The sequence below is a fragment of the Sesamum indicum genome, linkage group LG5 (genome assembly GCF_026168435.1).
Source record: "Sesamum indicum cultivar Baizhima isolate 11 linkage group LG5, ASM2616843v1, whole genome shotgun sequence".
NCBI classification, from domain to species: Eukaryota; Viridiplantae; Streptophyta; class Magnoliopsida; order Lamiales; family Pedaliaceae; genus Sesamum; species Sesamum indicum.
In genome coordinates, this window is record NC_142661.1 from 12,284,995 (window position 1) to 12,301,456 (window position 16,462).

General features: G+C 31.6%; 2 protein-coding genes across 3 annotated transcripts; one reads left to right on the forward strand and one right to left on the reverse strand.

The window, feature by feature from the left end:
• Positions 1–7,545: 7,545 nt before the first annotated feature.
• Positions 7,546–12,189, forward strand: LOC105162291 (two-component response regulator ORR23). 2 transcript variants are annotated; one of them, XR_016065497.1, is made up of 6 exons: positions 7,546–8,323; positions 9,031–9,183; positions 9,380–9,769; positions 9,872–9,948; positions 10,357–11,803; positions 11,884–12,189. XR_016065497.1 is itself a non-coding variant. In XM_011080296.3 (6 exons), the coding sequence occupies exons 1-6, from the start codon at positions 8,197–8,199 to the stop codon at positions 11,950–11,952; spliced, it is 2,049 nt and encodes a 682-aa protein (XP_011078598.1). In that variant the 5' UTR covers positions 7,547–8,196; the 3' UTR covers positions 11,953–12,189. The 2 variants fall into 2 exon arrangements, 1 of the variants encoding a protein (XP_011078598.1); XM_011080296.3 differs by having other exon boundaries at positions 7,547–8,323; positions 10,357–11,589.
• A 359-nt stretch (positions 12,190–12,548) lies between these two features.
• LOC105162290 (uncharacterized) lies at positions 12,549–16,462 on the reverse strand. Its single transcript, XM_011080295.3, has 3 exons — positions 16,044–16,462; positions 13,155–13,178; positions 12,549–13,017 (listed from the first exon to the last, which is right to left on the reverse strand). The coding sequence occupies exons 1-3, from the start codon at positions 16,234–16,236 to the stop codon at positions 12,719–12,721; spliced, it is 516 nt and encodes a 171-aa protein (XP_011078597.2). The 5' UTR covers positions 16,237–16,462; the 3' UTR covers positions 12,549–12,718.

Consider the following 16,462-nt stretch of genomic DNA (forward strand, 5'->3'; position numbering starts at 1 on the left):
AGAGGCGTGGATCAAGGTGGACATTGATGTTGACTTAAGTAAATTACATCACTACCCCCCTCCCCCCAAGCTGCCAAAGTAGTGGGACAACGGACAAGATCGTAAAAAGCCACTATTTTACGTTTTTTTTTCAAACCCACACACATCTAATAATTCAAATACAAGACGCGATGTAAAAAGTCGCTACTTGCTTTAATAGAATAGTAGTATATATACTCCCTCCCCTAGTTCAGTCGGAAGTTGGGGTGTAAAAGATCGAGTTTGAATCGAGCTCCATCATTTTAGGAAATTCGAGCTCGAGCTCGAGCTCGAGTCAAAGCTCAAGTTTTATTCAATTTTAAATTTTATTATAATAAATTAATAATATTAAATAGTATTATATTAATTATAAAAAATATTAAACATATGGTATAATATTTTAATTTATTGTTGTAAATAGAAATTAATAATTAGTTTAGTTGTAATATAATTAGTAGAAGTATAGAAAAAGTATTAAAATACTTTCACATAATAAAAGAAATAAATATAAGTTATCTTTTTAAAAGAGGTTGATCTCATTATATACAAAAAATAATAATTAAAGGATGATTTTTTTTAAATCAAAGTACAAAAATAATGATTGATCTCATTATATATATAATAAAATAACAATAAAAATAATTAAAATTGTTGAACCGTCACCATCATCATCATCATCATCATCATTATTATTATTATTATTATTATACTCTCTAGATTACTTTATGAGAATCACCAAATTTTGACATAAGCTTAGAGGCTACACAATTATTTTTAATTTGAGCGGGCTATTTGTAATTTTTCAAACAACGAGAAAGTATTTGTAATTATGTCTAACCTCACGGGACGTGGTTGTAATTTACCCTATTAAATAATTATTTACAAAATAATATTGAAGCTTATTAATTGTTGATTAAGCATGTTTTATATAGATATTAAATATATAAACAAGAGTACCATAATTTATTATTATCTAAAATTAAAATATATGATATTGATTAATAATTATAATATATGATTAGTTTTGAATATAAAGTTGAATAGTATTAAATATGAAGTTAAATATATAAAAATTTAAAAAATATACATTTATAATATAAAAAAAATAAAAAATCGACTCGCAAGCTTATGAGCAGAGTATATTGAACTCGAGCTGGCTCGATCCAAGCTCGAGTTCGAGTCGAGATTTGGGAGGTTGCATTTTTTATTGGTGAGACGAATTCTTTAGCTAGTGAGAAAATTGTGATATATTTAGAATTATAATTATTTTTGTTACATTTAAAAATTAAATGATAAATTATAATTGTATTGTGTTCATTGCTTTTGCGCAACATCAATTTTATAATTTTTAAATAATGATATAACGTCGCGAATTTTAAATTTTACATTTAAAAAGATAAATTATAGACGCTGCTTCAAAGTTGTAATAAATAAATGGGCACAAAAACATGAAATTGGATTCTATATGGATATGGTAATATTATAAAATAATTATTTGGGTCAGCTTATTTTTAGGATTAATTACATTTAGAAATAAATACTCTTTTCCACAAAAATTTTAAAATTACACTTACACCCTTATAAGATTTCTCCATTAACAACTATACCTCTTCTGGTTGGGACGAAATTTTTGAACTCAGCGGAAAAAAAAGAAAAAAAAGTTATAAACTTGTAATTTTAAGTTTCATATTTAAACTTCTAATTTTGCACCTCATTTAGTATTTTGTATAAATTATTAAGGGATAATTACATCTACGCCCCCTGATCTATGGTCTCTTTACAGAAACCATCCTTGTCTTTTACATAATTATAGAAACTATCACTGATACTTTTAGGGAGTGTATGTGAAATTTTTTAAAAAAGTAAGGGGTAGTTTGTGTAAGTGATAATTATATTTTGGTGAGTGTGTGTAATTATCTAAAAGATAGGGGTGGTTTGTACAAATAGACAATAGATCAAGGGATGTAAATGAATTATCCCGATTATTAACAAAATAGTTAGTTTTTCCATTCACCAACAACTAGTTTATATCCAATAGCAATAATTTAGGAACAATAATTTATTACAATTACACCATTTTAACGTTATATAAATATTATTTTAACCCCTCGCACATATAACAGTATACTAAGGTATATTTGTATATTAAATTCTTAATGAGAGGTGAAGAAAATTGAAAGTTCATGTAAATTTAGTTGATTTCACGATTTTTCGTCCAGTTCTTACTGAAAGGGATGTAGTTGTAAACTAAGAATTTTCGAGAGGGATCCAAGTATAGTTTAAAATTTTTCTAAAAAAAAAAATAATTATGTATTTTTTAAAAAGGATCTAACTGTAATTAACACTTATTTTAATATACATACGAATTTATTATATTGATAGATATATAAATATTTAATACAATAACAATAATTAATAAATTATTATAATTATTTATGTGTATGAAATTAAATCAAAACGTATAGATAAACTTGAACGTAATTGTCAGATTTCAAATAAATATTATAAATATCTATTAATTAAGTATTGCTTATCACGTATCATATGATATGTGTACAATATTTGTTAACTGAGTATTGTTGGCAAGAATTTACGCAAATTGTGAAGTAGGAATATTATTTGTATTAAGAGACGATGTGTTTGAGTTCTACGAATTTAAATTTATTATTTATTTTTTACAGTGGAATTTTATCTCTTTGTTTAGAAGTATCAATATTCATTATTTGTTGATGTAGAATATCAATATTTTAAATTCGTATTTAAATTTAAATATATTAAATTATATAATATTGAATTTATTTATTTTTAAAAAAAAAAAGAATATTGCTTGTACCAGCGGCTACTTTCATGTAAAGGTTCACATGATTCGAGCATATTGGACCAAGTCCCGAAATGGGACCCACCAATCTGCTAACCTACGGAAGCTGGAGAAGAGGAAAGGACATGTTTGGTTTTGTTTTTTGTTGTTAGATAAATTAGACGATACTTTTGAAGTTAGGTTTAAATATATAAATATTTTTTATATTTAAAAAATATAAGTATATTACATTTAGAGGTATTAATGTAATATATTTTATGTACGGTATATTTGTATTTATAATTATAATTATAAAAAATATAATTATATTTTTATATAAAATAGGGAATATTTTTGTATTTGAATCTAACTTTAAAGATGCTGATATAATTTATCTGTTATTATATAATGAGAAACGTGTAGTATCAATTTTGTACAGATTTTTGTATGAATATGAAAAATATTTGGATTAATCGGCGAGTTAGAGTGTATTTTACGCTGGTAGTGTTGTCACATCAATATATTATTTTTAGTTGATAAAAATGATATGTTATTATTGTTAATAAATATATTTTATTCAAATAAAATTAATAGTTATATTTTATTGATTTATAATTGTTAGTGATGTCATATCAAAGTATTATAAAAAAAATTTATAAATTTATAACATTCATGATTGAAATGATTTTATTCGTACATAAATACATATAAAAAGTAATAATTGAGATGAGAATGATAATAAAATATTTTAATAAAAATAAATATAATTGTACTTTCATTATTTGCAAATTGAAAATCAAAAATGAAAAAATAGGGCAAATTGCATATTGCCCCCTATATTTTCAAGAGTCGGCTAAAAATCCCCCTATGTTTTAAATTTGGCAAAAAAGAATACTTTGTTTTCTAAAATCCTGCGAAAAATCCCCCCTTTCGTTAGAAGTTAACAGCAAGGTGAAGTGCACTCGTGGGTGGTGCAAGTAGGCATGATCCTCGTGTGGACTTTGAAAATTTTTTATTATAAATTGATAAAATATACTTATATTATGTGGAGAATTATCATAATTAAATGCACATATTTTAATTGTAGTTTTATTGATTTTTTTTTGCATTTTCATCCCTCCTGAAAAGTAAATAATTTTTTTATTTTTAAATATATTTAAATATCAAATTACAAAATATATATTTTTTATAAATTTATAGTTTAAATAAAACATCAAATTAAGATCACAATGAAAAAACAGTATATATGTTCATCTTTTAAAATTTATATATTATATCAAATGTAGATATTAATTAATATAACAATAATCTTTTATTAATTAATTTTAAATATATTTTAATAAATTATTTATTATAAATAATTTAAATTTAAATTACTAGTATATGTAACTATAGTAAAAATGTTAATACTTTTTTTTTACTACTTTTAAATTTTAAATCAATTTTTTGTCACTTTGAAATTTTGCTTTTTCTTAATTTTAAAATTTATTAAAAAAAAAACCAAATAAGGCATAAGTGGCTCAATGAGATACTGAAAGGTGGAGGAATCTGGTACCTTTCACCATATGTTTAACAGCCCTGCTGTACTTGGTTGTACCTTTGGATGACAACTGAATATTAACTATGTTGTGATCTATACTCTTCTATGTTTTTTTTTTCTTTTAAGTATTAAAAATGATAGATAGTCCACAAAGTAGAAGTAATCATTAAGTTTCAAGTCTTTATAAAAGATTGATAGATGACTTAGACGCTGTTTGGCTAAACTTTTTTTAAAATAATTTATAAGCTTATATATTTTATAAGATATTTTATAATTTTATAAGATGTGAAAATATTTTATCAGATATTAGAATGTTCGACATAACAAGGTATTTTACGGTAAAATGACTAAAATGGGCATAATACTACTCGAATCAAATAAGTTGTTATTTCTTGATATATTAAATTTTTTTAAAACACTTTTATAAATAATACATATTAGTCTAATTCTAAATAAAAATTTAATAGATAATCTTTTTACAGTAAAAAAAATAACGAATTATTACCTAAACTTTTGAATAAAAATAATATATGTACATTCGTGCTAGTCGAGATTATTTCTAATCGTATAATTTATAATATTTTAAATTTATATTTTTCAATAAATATAATATCAAGATCAATCTCATTTTTATTTAACTAAAATAGTTTATTATTAAATAATAAAGTATTTTATCTTTTTCTCAAATGTTAGAAAAATTAAATAGTAAAAGAAAAATAAAATCTTAGAAAGAGAAAGAGTGTGTGTCTGTGTGTGTGTGTGAGAGAGAGAGAAGAGAGTGTGTGGATATTTTTGTCTATGACATATTAATTTTATATAATTAATTAGATCTTAAAAAAATTAGAAAATTTAACTTTTTATCTTATTGGAACTTATAAGCTTTCAAACATCTTATAAGATGTTTTGAGAAACTTATGAGTTCAGCCAAACACACTCTTAATTATATTCAAAGGCATAAGTTTCAATTCTATTAGACTTGAAATTTGAGTAAAAATTTATAGTGATTTCTGTAACAAATTCAGATTTAAATGAACACTAAAAACCATATGCATATTTTTTATGGCAAAATACAAATTTAGTCAAGTTGAGATGATAAGTTGATAAAAAAAAAAAAGTTTTAATGGCAAAATGTAAAAGCAGACATAGTGGTCAGAACTTTGGATATTATGGTCCGTTCTACAATCGGCATAAACATATACAGATGAAATAAGCATATTGGTTCTAGAAAGTGATTCCCGTTCAATTATTACATTGATATGATTATAAACAAATTATAATAACTCACATGACCTATCACACATATTACAATAACTCTTAATTCAATCAATACCTGAATCCATATTATTATGTTCATAAAACCTCAGCCTTAGTCTCTACTACTAGGTTAAGACAGCCTTAGTCTCTACTACTAGGTTAAGACATCATTAATACAATTCTTTTTATCCCTTTTATAGACAATGATTTGCATATTTTTGTAACTCCAACGAGTGATGACTTTTAATCTCGACTAAACTCCATTTTACCCCCTTGTATTTTTCTGAAATAGCTAAAATTCCCCCTGTATTTTAGAAATAGACTAAATCCCCAATTCCATTACAGAGTAATGGAAGGTCGGACGCATGTGCCTGAAGTATGTTTGGACTTGATTTTTTTGTGTATTTTGATTTTTTTGTCTTGAATTGACTCAAAATGCCCCTAATTGTATAAAATTGCTATAATAAAAGTGCGGGGGAGTTAGGGTTTTTTTTATATAATAATAATAATTTTTGAATTATTTATATATAATATAAAATAAATAATTTTTTGAATTCATACCTTTTATTTTTTAAAAATCTAACTGTTAAAATTAATTGATTAGATCTGACGATCATTATTTAATAAAAAAGATCCAACGTTTATTAAAATAACAAATAATATATATTAAGTAAGGGTATAGTGACCATTTTATTAAAAAGTTAATGCCGTTAATTAGATTTAGCGGAGATAAACGATTGAGCTACGATTAAGAAAATAGAGAGAGATTCTTTTTGGTTATTTTTAAAATAAATGGAGATTTTTAACATTCTTTTTAAAACATATTTTATGCATTTAAATCTTTAATCTTTTTTACAAATCTATTATCCTAATATATTATAATTATTTGGTTGGTTTGTGTTAGAAGCAATTTTAACTTACCACAGGTACAACAAAAGAAAGTCCAGTTTTCCCAAATACAATTCTATTTCTACAACGGACGAACTTAAATAAAAAAAAAAGTTTTATAAATAATAGCAAATTGAACAATAAATGGTAACAAATTATAAATAGGCAATTATTTGAAATTTTTTCCTTATTCAATGCGTTTTTAATTACATAATCATGGCAAAGAAATATTTCAACAAAACAAATGATGCCGATCGTCGTGGTCATCGAAAAACTTTCATTCAAGTTTAATTTGGTTCAATCACACCAATTACATAACATGTATAATACACTTATTATGTGATTGATCATTTTTTTTTAAAATACATCAATTACACTATAAATATATTATACTTATTACAAAATTGATTCAAATATAATCGAACGCAATCCAAATCTGAATTTCCACATCATCATCATCATCATCATCATCATGTCAATGGATGGTAGGCATAAACAATTACCTTTAGACTTCTTTAGCTACTTAAATGTGAAAAGTCAATATATTCAAAAATGAACCACACATTGAGCACCTTTCATTATTCAAATAGGGTAAATTTGTACTGTAAATGATTCCCACAAAAGGGAAAAATGGGAGTATCATTAGCATTCATGTCCTAAATTATTACCAAGATTCTGATGCCTAGATTGTTCCTAGCAATATGTCAGCCCAAGTCCAACTGAAAAGTCCAAAATACCCCGAGTGGATTGCCACCATTCTGACCTAGCCCATATGGTTTTTGGGGGGCAGGGAAGGAATTTCAAGAAACATCATTTGTGAAGAGAACCTCAAAGTTTCCAAAAGAAACGTATGTTTTCACTAAGGTAAGTTTAAGTGCAAGGTCAAATGCACAACGTGAGGGAAATGCATTTAGACAGTCTTGGGCTTGATGACTGGTCAAGATTTTTCTCAAAACTGTGTTGAAGTTCTTGGTGGACATGTGAAACACTGAATCAATTCCCAATGAGTCTTCCACTTCCAAAATTGCATGCTTCGGCTCCATCTGAGTTGGGGGGAGAGAGAGAGAGAGGAGAGAGAAAAGTTGCTGGAAGCAGAGTATTATAAACAAAGGCTCCATTATTTGACTCCATTATTCACATCCAGTGGACACATGAATACACACACATCTATCTATATCTATATCCATATTCTTTTGTTTAATATATACACCTTTTGTCACAAATCACTACTCTAACAAAAGGTGGGGAGAGAAAGAAAAAGCAAAAGACAAAAGAAATCTATACAGAGAGAGAGAGAGAGAGAGAGAGTGGCATTAGCAAAAAAGAAAGAGAGGAACTGATACGATTTGGTGTTTTGTTGGGTTGAAACCATTCACTATGCTCTGGCCATCACCATCATTGTCCACCCGTACAGCTTTTACTCACTTCAATTAAAGTCTTTTTTCTTGTCTCTCTTTCTCTCTCTGCCCCCTTTCCATCTCTACACACACGCACAGAAGGTGTACTTTGTGTTTTCTTTGCGATCTCGAGTCAATTCTTGAATTCTTGATATTGAAGGAAGACTTTTTGAATCTGCGTTTTCTGTGGAAGTCTTCAAGAAAGTGACTTTTGGGGGTCAAAGACTCGAGTTTTAGTCTGTTTCTTTTTTCCCTCCTCCTCTTGGCTGTTTTGGGGTTTGGAATTGTGGGCCGCCGCAACAATGACTGTGGAGGAAATTAGGGGTGATAGTGAGAATTTTCCGGTGGGGATGCGTGTTCTTGCTGTTGATGATGACCCAATTTGCTTAAAGTTGTTGGACACTCTGCTCAGAAAATGCCAGTACCATGGTGCGTTTTTTTTTTTTCTGTTTTGCCTTCAGCAGTTCTTGAATTTGTGTGGTTTCTTGATATTCGAGTTGAATTTTCTGCTAATTTATGTTATTTGGTTGTCTGTATAACAGTACAACTGTTACATCGATGTGGATTTTGACTTGATGAGATTGTATGGCTCTCCAATCTTTTAAACATACTTTCTTATTTATTTTCAATTCTTGTCTATGTTTCTAGGAATTTTAGATATTTGAGGTTGTCGTGTTCAGTACTCCCGAACAGTTGAACATAGTAATAATTTGTACATTGCATGCAAGAATTGCGGATTTTAGTGCTCAAATTGCTCAACTGTCCTAATTTTACTTTCTTTGGGCATTTCAGAGGTTCTAATGTAAAAGTGGCCCTCTTTATGATTAAGTTTGAAATTTGCTGCAACTGGAAAATTTAATTTTCTTGCAAACAACTATAGAATCTGAATCATGAAGCTTCCTTTGGAATCTTATGTTATTTGTTCTGGAAGATACCGATTCATGGCCTATTTATCTTGTAAAAAATTTTCCGTGCTCTTTATTTGTTTTCCTTCATGTAGTCTAGGATTGTGAATAATATCCGGCCTAGAGAATATGGTGGAGAATGTCATGTTTTGAAATCAGAGGCCGGCTATGTGGGTCATGGTAAAGGGCTAAATTCACTGTTTTCATGGAATAATTTAATGGTTTTCACAGTCACTACAACGAGTCAGGCTAGGATGGCATTGAAGATGTTGAGGGAAAACAAAGAGAGATTTGACCTGGTGATCAGTGATGTCCATATGCCAGACATGGATGGTTTTAAGCTTCTGGAACTTGTTGGTCTTGAAATGGATCTACCTGTTATCAGTAAGTTCACGCTCGTTTCCCATCTCCTTGTTCTTTTCTTGTTATGTTTATATGGACTGTCAAGATCAGCTAACCATCGCGTCTCTTCTGGGATTTGAGTCTTTTACCTAAGCCTGCAAGACGTGTATTACATACACTGACCATATTTATTATGGCTATTAATCTTGGAGTACCTTTTGATGCTTTCTTGTCGCAGTGCTGTCAGCAAACAGTGATCCAAAGCTTGTTATGAAAGGGGTTACTCATGGTGCTTGTGATTATTTGGTGAAACCTGTTCGGATTGAGGAGCTGAGGAACATATGGCAACATGTAATTAGGAGAAAAAAGTTTGATGGAAAAAATCAGAACAAATCTGGTGATCAAGTCAAGACTCATCAGGCAAGTCGAGAAGTTCATGGTTCTCCATTGACAGGAGATACAGATCAGAATGGGAGATTTAACAGAAAGAGGAAAGATGAGGAAGATGAGAGTGAAGATAATGGAAATGAAAGTGAAGACCCCGGGACGCAGAAAAAGCCTCGGGTTGTCTGGTCCATAGAGCTTCATAGGAAGTTTGTTGCAGCCGTGAATCAGTTGGGAATTGAAAGTGAGTTCTTATAACTCAATGCGTTTGGATTATGTGTGAACTTTTTCAGCTTATTTTTGTAAAACTCTGATCCATTTTCTTATATCCTGTTTCTCAATGCAGAGGCTGTTCCCAAAAGGATTCTAGACCTGATGAATGTGGATGGCCTTACCCGGGAAAACGTGGCTAGCCATCTCCAGGCACTAAATTTCTCCTTCTCTGCCTTTTATTTTCCCCACCTAAGTCAAATTATCTTTTATTTGTTACATGTTGGAATAATCATGGACTAGAAGCATGTTAGGCTGCATTTGGGTCAGACTACGTGAATGGACTATGCTGATAGAAATAAAAAGCAAGCTTTAAATGCGAACATATCCACCACCCGTATTTGCATTGTTCGAATCACATACCGATCCATCAATTTACTCTGTGACTACCTTTTAGTTATTCATGAATGAAAATCTTACCAACAAATATGGATGGTTTTTAAGGCCCTAACACTGTTGGAGTTTATTCGATAGCATTGAAAAAGGACAATAGAGCAATGATGGATGAAAAGTGAATCTGTCTATTGAACTTAAAATAATTCTTAATCTGTGCTGTTGCAGAAGTATAGGCTTTACCTGAAAAGAATTAGTTCAGTTGCATCCCAGCAAGCAAACATGGCAGCTGCTCTTGGGGTCAAGGATTCCCCTTTCATGCGTATGGGCTCACTGGATGGGCTTGGAGACTTTCGAACATTGTCTGGAGCAAGACTTGCAAATGTAGGCTTATCACCTTTCACAACTGGTGGCATGCTTGGTAGACTAAACAGTCCTGCTAATGTGAATCTTCGTAACCTTACTCCATCTGCACTAATCCAGCCAAGCCAAACTCAAAACTTGAACAGCTCTATCACTTCACTCGGGAAAATGCATTCAGCCCTTTCACCTGCAAGTCCAAATGCAAGTTTATTTCAGGGAATTCCATCATCATTGGAACTTGATCAGTTGCAACCAAGCCAGGGTGCCTTAGGAAGTGCGAACGTCAATAGTATTGACGACTCAAGAATGTTTTCAGCTGCAATTGGTAGCTCAAGCAACTTGATGAACAGTAGCACAAATAGTCCAATGATGTTGAACGTCCAGCAAGTGCTGGGTGGTGGAGGATTCGGAAATCAGTCTACTCATAACATGGCTTCTTTTAATGCAGAATCCTTCAATGCTGGTGTCTCCAGTTCGTCCAATTTGCTGGATCCTGGAAAATGTAATGAGAACTGGCAGAATGCGCTTGAATCGTCCAAAATGCAGCCAAACCCTTTGCTTTCTACTGAGGTTTTCCACAGTCAGTTGCCTCTCAATGGCTCGAGAGACAATAGTTCTTCAAATGGCTCTTACTTTCAGAACAACGCTATTGAGTTTTCTTCGGCCATGGCATTACCACCTTTTGAAGATTCAAGAGACATGCAGTGCCAGGAAAGTTTTATGGGCGATATACAGAATATGAATCAGGTGCCTAGCCAAAGGTGGGAAGAGCAGAGTGGAAACTATGCGCACAGCTCAAATAATGTTTTTGGTTCCTTGAATTCTCATATTCCGGGCAACGGTATTGTGTCTCCTCTGGGCCGGAGTTTGGACCAGAATAGCGGAATCTTGAACCAGAAGATGGACATGTTCATTAACGGCAGATCAACTGGAAGTGCTTCAAATCTTCTGCAGCAGAATGAAAATGAAAAGTCGGCAACAGAACCAAGAACGAGGTCGCATGATGACTTCCCTTTCGAGCACCCAAAATTGCAAGGTGGATATGTTCCCCAAAGTTATGATTCGTTGGATGAACTGATGAATGCTATGATCAAACGGGTACGATAATTATTTTGTTTCACTCCTGAGAGACTTCTTTCATTCTATTCGGTTCAAAGGCTAACATCTGCAATGAGTGAGATCTGCACCAGTATAGAGAAGTTCACTACATCTGGTTTCCATTGTGGTCTTGTTGTTTCTTGTTATTATTCCTGGACTTAAACATCTTGTCTCCTCAAAAGACAATGCACAGACGATCTTTGGTCAATAGCGCGTATGTTTTTCTTGTTGCAGTATCCTGAACATCATTTGACTTCTATTTATGTTAACATACCGTGTTTTCTTGATGTGTAGGAACAAGACGAAACCATACCAAATTGCGACTTTGGATTTGATGATTACTCTTTTGGATCAGGTATATGATAAAAGCTTTGTTAGCGACTTTTCATCATGAAGAAGCTGCAAAACTGAAACTCTTCATCAAGAGTCTGTATCTATTTGTAATCTGTTTTTATCTTTCAGAATATTTCTAGTATGGTTGAATTTAGCCCGGTTAGTTCTTCTGTTTCAAACCCTAAGTTCCAATTGAAAATAGCACTCTAGTAATTATCTTGAGAAATTCTCTTGGTTGCAAAATTATGAATAAAACGTTTCAGGAAAGTCCATGCTTTATTTTCTTCTATTTCCTTCCCTTGAGGGTTTAACCCAATTCTTGTTATGCATTCACAAATAAGGGAATTATGCACTTTTCTTCCGAGGTTTGGTGTAATTAAACGCGGATTTCTTGTGGTTTGCAAATTATATTTAGTATTATTGAAGTTTGTTTCTATTTGACAAATAAGCTCCCCGTTAGTCAGAAATCACTATATTTGTTAATATTAAAAAAAAGTTGGGACGAATTTAAATTTATGTAAAAGCAAACTTTAGGGTTACTAGATGTAATTTTTCAATCATCCCCACAGATAATTGTGCTTGTTTGCAATGCAAGTTGAACTTAGCTGCAGTTGGAGAGGACCGAATGAAATAACAAGTGCTCGTCGTCAACACAAGTTGAACTCAACTCAGCTGCAGTGGGAGAGGACTGAACAAAATAACAAGATACTAATGCAAACTTCAACACTCTCTAGATATCTATACTTAGTCGATTCATATTACATAGCATAGAAACTATGGTTTCCGGTTATCATTATTAACCCTCCCACCCAAGCAGCTTAGCTCGTCGTTCCCACACCAAAGTTATCTTCTTCTCTTTAGCGAGCAGCGTCTCAGCTCGTTCCCTGGCTCCCTCGCAAGTTTCTGTGGCAGCATTGCATTTCTCAGCTTCCCTCTGGTACTGGGAAGCCGACCGTCTTGCTTCCCCCAAGGTGATGTTCATATGGCGGGCGTGCTCTTGGCCTACAGCTTCTTGCAATTTTAGCTCTTCCGACAATAAGTCCACAAACTGCTTCTCCATCTCTTCCTTGAGATCAGGGTCATCTTTTCCGCAATCTGTCATTGAAAATTGTTTACTAGAACTTTTGCAGTGTCTTCACTAAAATTCATGAAACCGGAGGGGGCTATAAGCGGCCGCCCCCAACCGGAAAGGACGGGGGAGGGAGAAAGAGAGAAATGCAAGCTATCGGTACCTGTAACAGAGAGATCAGCCAAGCCTGCCACGAAAGAAGAGAAGGGAAAATGTTAATAGAATTGAGTTTTCTAATCCAACAAGACTGTATTAAACCATAACTTTCACCTTGTAATCAGACAAGCAGTGTAATCAAATAAGAGAAGATGGTAAGAACCGTACAAGGAAAGATGAGAAAATTTCACCAGAAAGACAAAACAATGTTCATTTGAGATTTGATGTCGTAGGTTGTTCAGTAAGAATGAGGCTGTTAGTTCAACATCAGCCTTATGAATTCTTTCCTTCTTTATTCTTTATCTTTTTCGTCTTTCCCGGCATGATCGATATGTAGGAATAAAATTAAGTGGAAATGTATTTAATTTAGGAATGAAACAAAAACGGGAAAAATTTAATTCGAATAGTATTCCTATGATTGGTATACACAATAAATTAGAAGGTAATAAAATTGTCTTTTTCTTTAGTTAATTCCGTTCACATAATTCATATTAGAAACAATGATTAGTGATATAATTAAAGTATATTATGACAAATTTGTCCTTTAGTATTTTTCTAAAATATAACTTATTCATATTTTATTTAATATGTTGAATTTAATTGTATATTAGTAGTATATTTTTCAGAATTGCTTAAGAAAGTTATAAGCAATATATAAATCATCTTATATGTTATCCAATATATATATATATATATTATATATGAAAATGTATTTATTTATATATGAAATACTTTATTGACTCAATAAACATATAGATAATATTTTTTTGCTAGTAAAAAAAAATTGATTCGAACAATCAAATAAACTACTACGTACAATCATAACATATCCATCATTACTTTTCCAATACTTCATGAAAGAAATATTTTGAATTAATAAAAATAATTAAATATTATCACCATACATACACAATTATTTCACAATACTAGACACAAGAAGTACTTAAATTTAATAATAATTAAAACTAAATATTAAATTAATACAAAAAAAAAAGATAGGATAACTTGAACTCCATCGTGTTGGACGAAGGGAAAAGCTAACCCCTCATCTAAGGGAATAAGTATTCGCAAACTTTTAACATACCAATCATAGATGTAGGAATGGATTTGGGAATGTTCATTCCGTTCCTGCTCCGTTCCTACATTCCAATTGCTCCCTAAGGGTCGGATTTGGGTGGGAAAGGAATGAATTTAGGGACGGAATTCAGGTAAAAGGAGTGATTTTATTACATCATTTTTATGTTTGGTATACCAAAAGAGTAAAATAGGAATTGAGATTTTCCAAATGATTCAATTTCATATGTTTGGTAAATAATAATGCAACTGATAAATTTAAAAAGAAAAAGAAAAGTTATACACAATTCCCATTAGGTAATTGAATAGTAGGAAATTATAGTGGAAAATGGAATTTAGATTGGTATTTTACACCACGCTCTCTTGAAATTTGTCATAATTAGAAGTATCTTTCGTTGTTTGGAAAATTATAAATACTCTCCCGAAGTTAATGACCGTTTACCAAATACCCTTGCCGACAGCCCATTTTAAGGAATATTTGTTAGACGATCTTTATTTTAATGAATTATTTGTAATTTTTCAAATAACGAATTTTTTTTTATAATTATGATAAACTTCAAGAGAGCCCTATGTAATTTATCCAATTTAAAAATGAGAGTAAAGATCTTTCAGAGGTCGCCAAATGCAAAAGATAAGAGTGTGAGTAAAAGTTACTCTTTAGGCAAAAGACCTAAAAATTGTTGTAAACTAGTACTAATCTGCCGTCTAACGTCATGCATGATACTTAAGAGAAGTCATCGCTTGCATAACTGCAACTTATTCACCTCCGTAGAATTCCTATGATGAGGAAGAGTAGGAAACTGTACTGCAATATGGAGCTTCTTCTACACTTATATCATACAAGGGAAAAATGCAAGCAACCCTCTTGTGATATCGTAAATGAAAGCAACCCCTTATGATATCGTAAATGAAAGCAACCCCTTATGATATCGCAAATGAGCAAATTACCCACTCATGAAAAAAAATAGCGATTTACCTCCTTATATGTTTTAAAATATAACAATTTATCCCCCTATAATTTTTAAAATGAAGCAATTTACCTCCCTGCATAAGGAGGTAAATCGCTTCATTTGAAAAAGTACAAAGGAGTAAATTGCTATATTTTTTTAATAGGGGGTAATGTGCTCATGTTCAATATCACAAAGAATAAATTGCTATTCACCCTATCATGCAATTACACGATAATTGTATTATACTTTTCGTATAATTGATTCAGGTTCAATCAAGCGACTTTTCCACCATGGAGTTACCAACCTAGAGATTTCATAGGCGTGGGCAACATAAGATTCCCCACCATTATCAACACAGCGGTCCATTGAAGAACCACAAAACAACTATTTTAGGTAGCTCCGGCAGCAAATTTACTCTTATTTACGCCTATTTTTGACTGAAAACTGAAAAGGAAAACACAAACAAACAGGGCAGTCAATGCAAGAAACAAAGAATGAGCACTTCGCTGAAAACAGAATTACAATGTCATGGAAGTATAGTTCCCCAAACAAGAGTGAGGTAACTGGTTAAAGACATTGATTTGCCTATTCACCTACGCAATTGCAGAGAAACCAAATGACAAGAAAACAAAGCAGCAGTCTCGACATGTTTGAACACATGGAGGTCATCAAGGAAAACAGCACAGAAACTATCAAACACTTAACTTTATCATGGATGCCAAAAAACTTAAAGCCAGAAACAGAAGATAATCAAGAAATTGAAAAAATCTGCAAGAACCCCAGAAGCTAAAAGCACAAAACAGCCCACAAAGAGACCGAAACTTAGACCAAGAAAGACAAAGTAAAGAGAGAGAGAGAGAGAGAGGACATACCAGGAGCAATCTGAGAAAGGGATTGAGGAGGGGCACAATGACAAACACATGGAGCACAAGAAGCAGAAACACCTTTCAATTTCAAACCTTTCTTCAACTTAAAATACAATGCCGGTCCAGATACGCATAGTGCAGAAACCACTGCAAAAATCACCAAGCAGCACCGTAAGCAAGTCCCTGGTCTCCAGTTCATCTCACCCTCTGCCCCCCCTCTCTCTTTCTCTCTCTCTATATATATGTGTATATGTATATACACACACTCAGACAGACACTCTTCTGGGTTTGCGTGTGTAAGAACAATGAGATCTGACAGTGGTTTTTATCAAATTAATACAGTACTTAGGGATCTATCCTCACTCTTACTAGCGAGTGTGTTCCAAATTCCTCGTGCTGTAAAATCTACAAATGTTCTCAGTTAA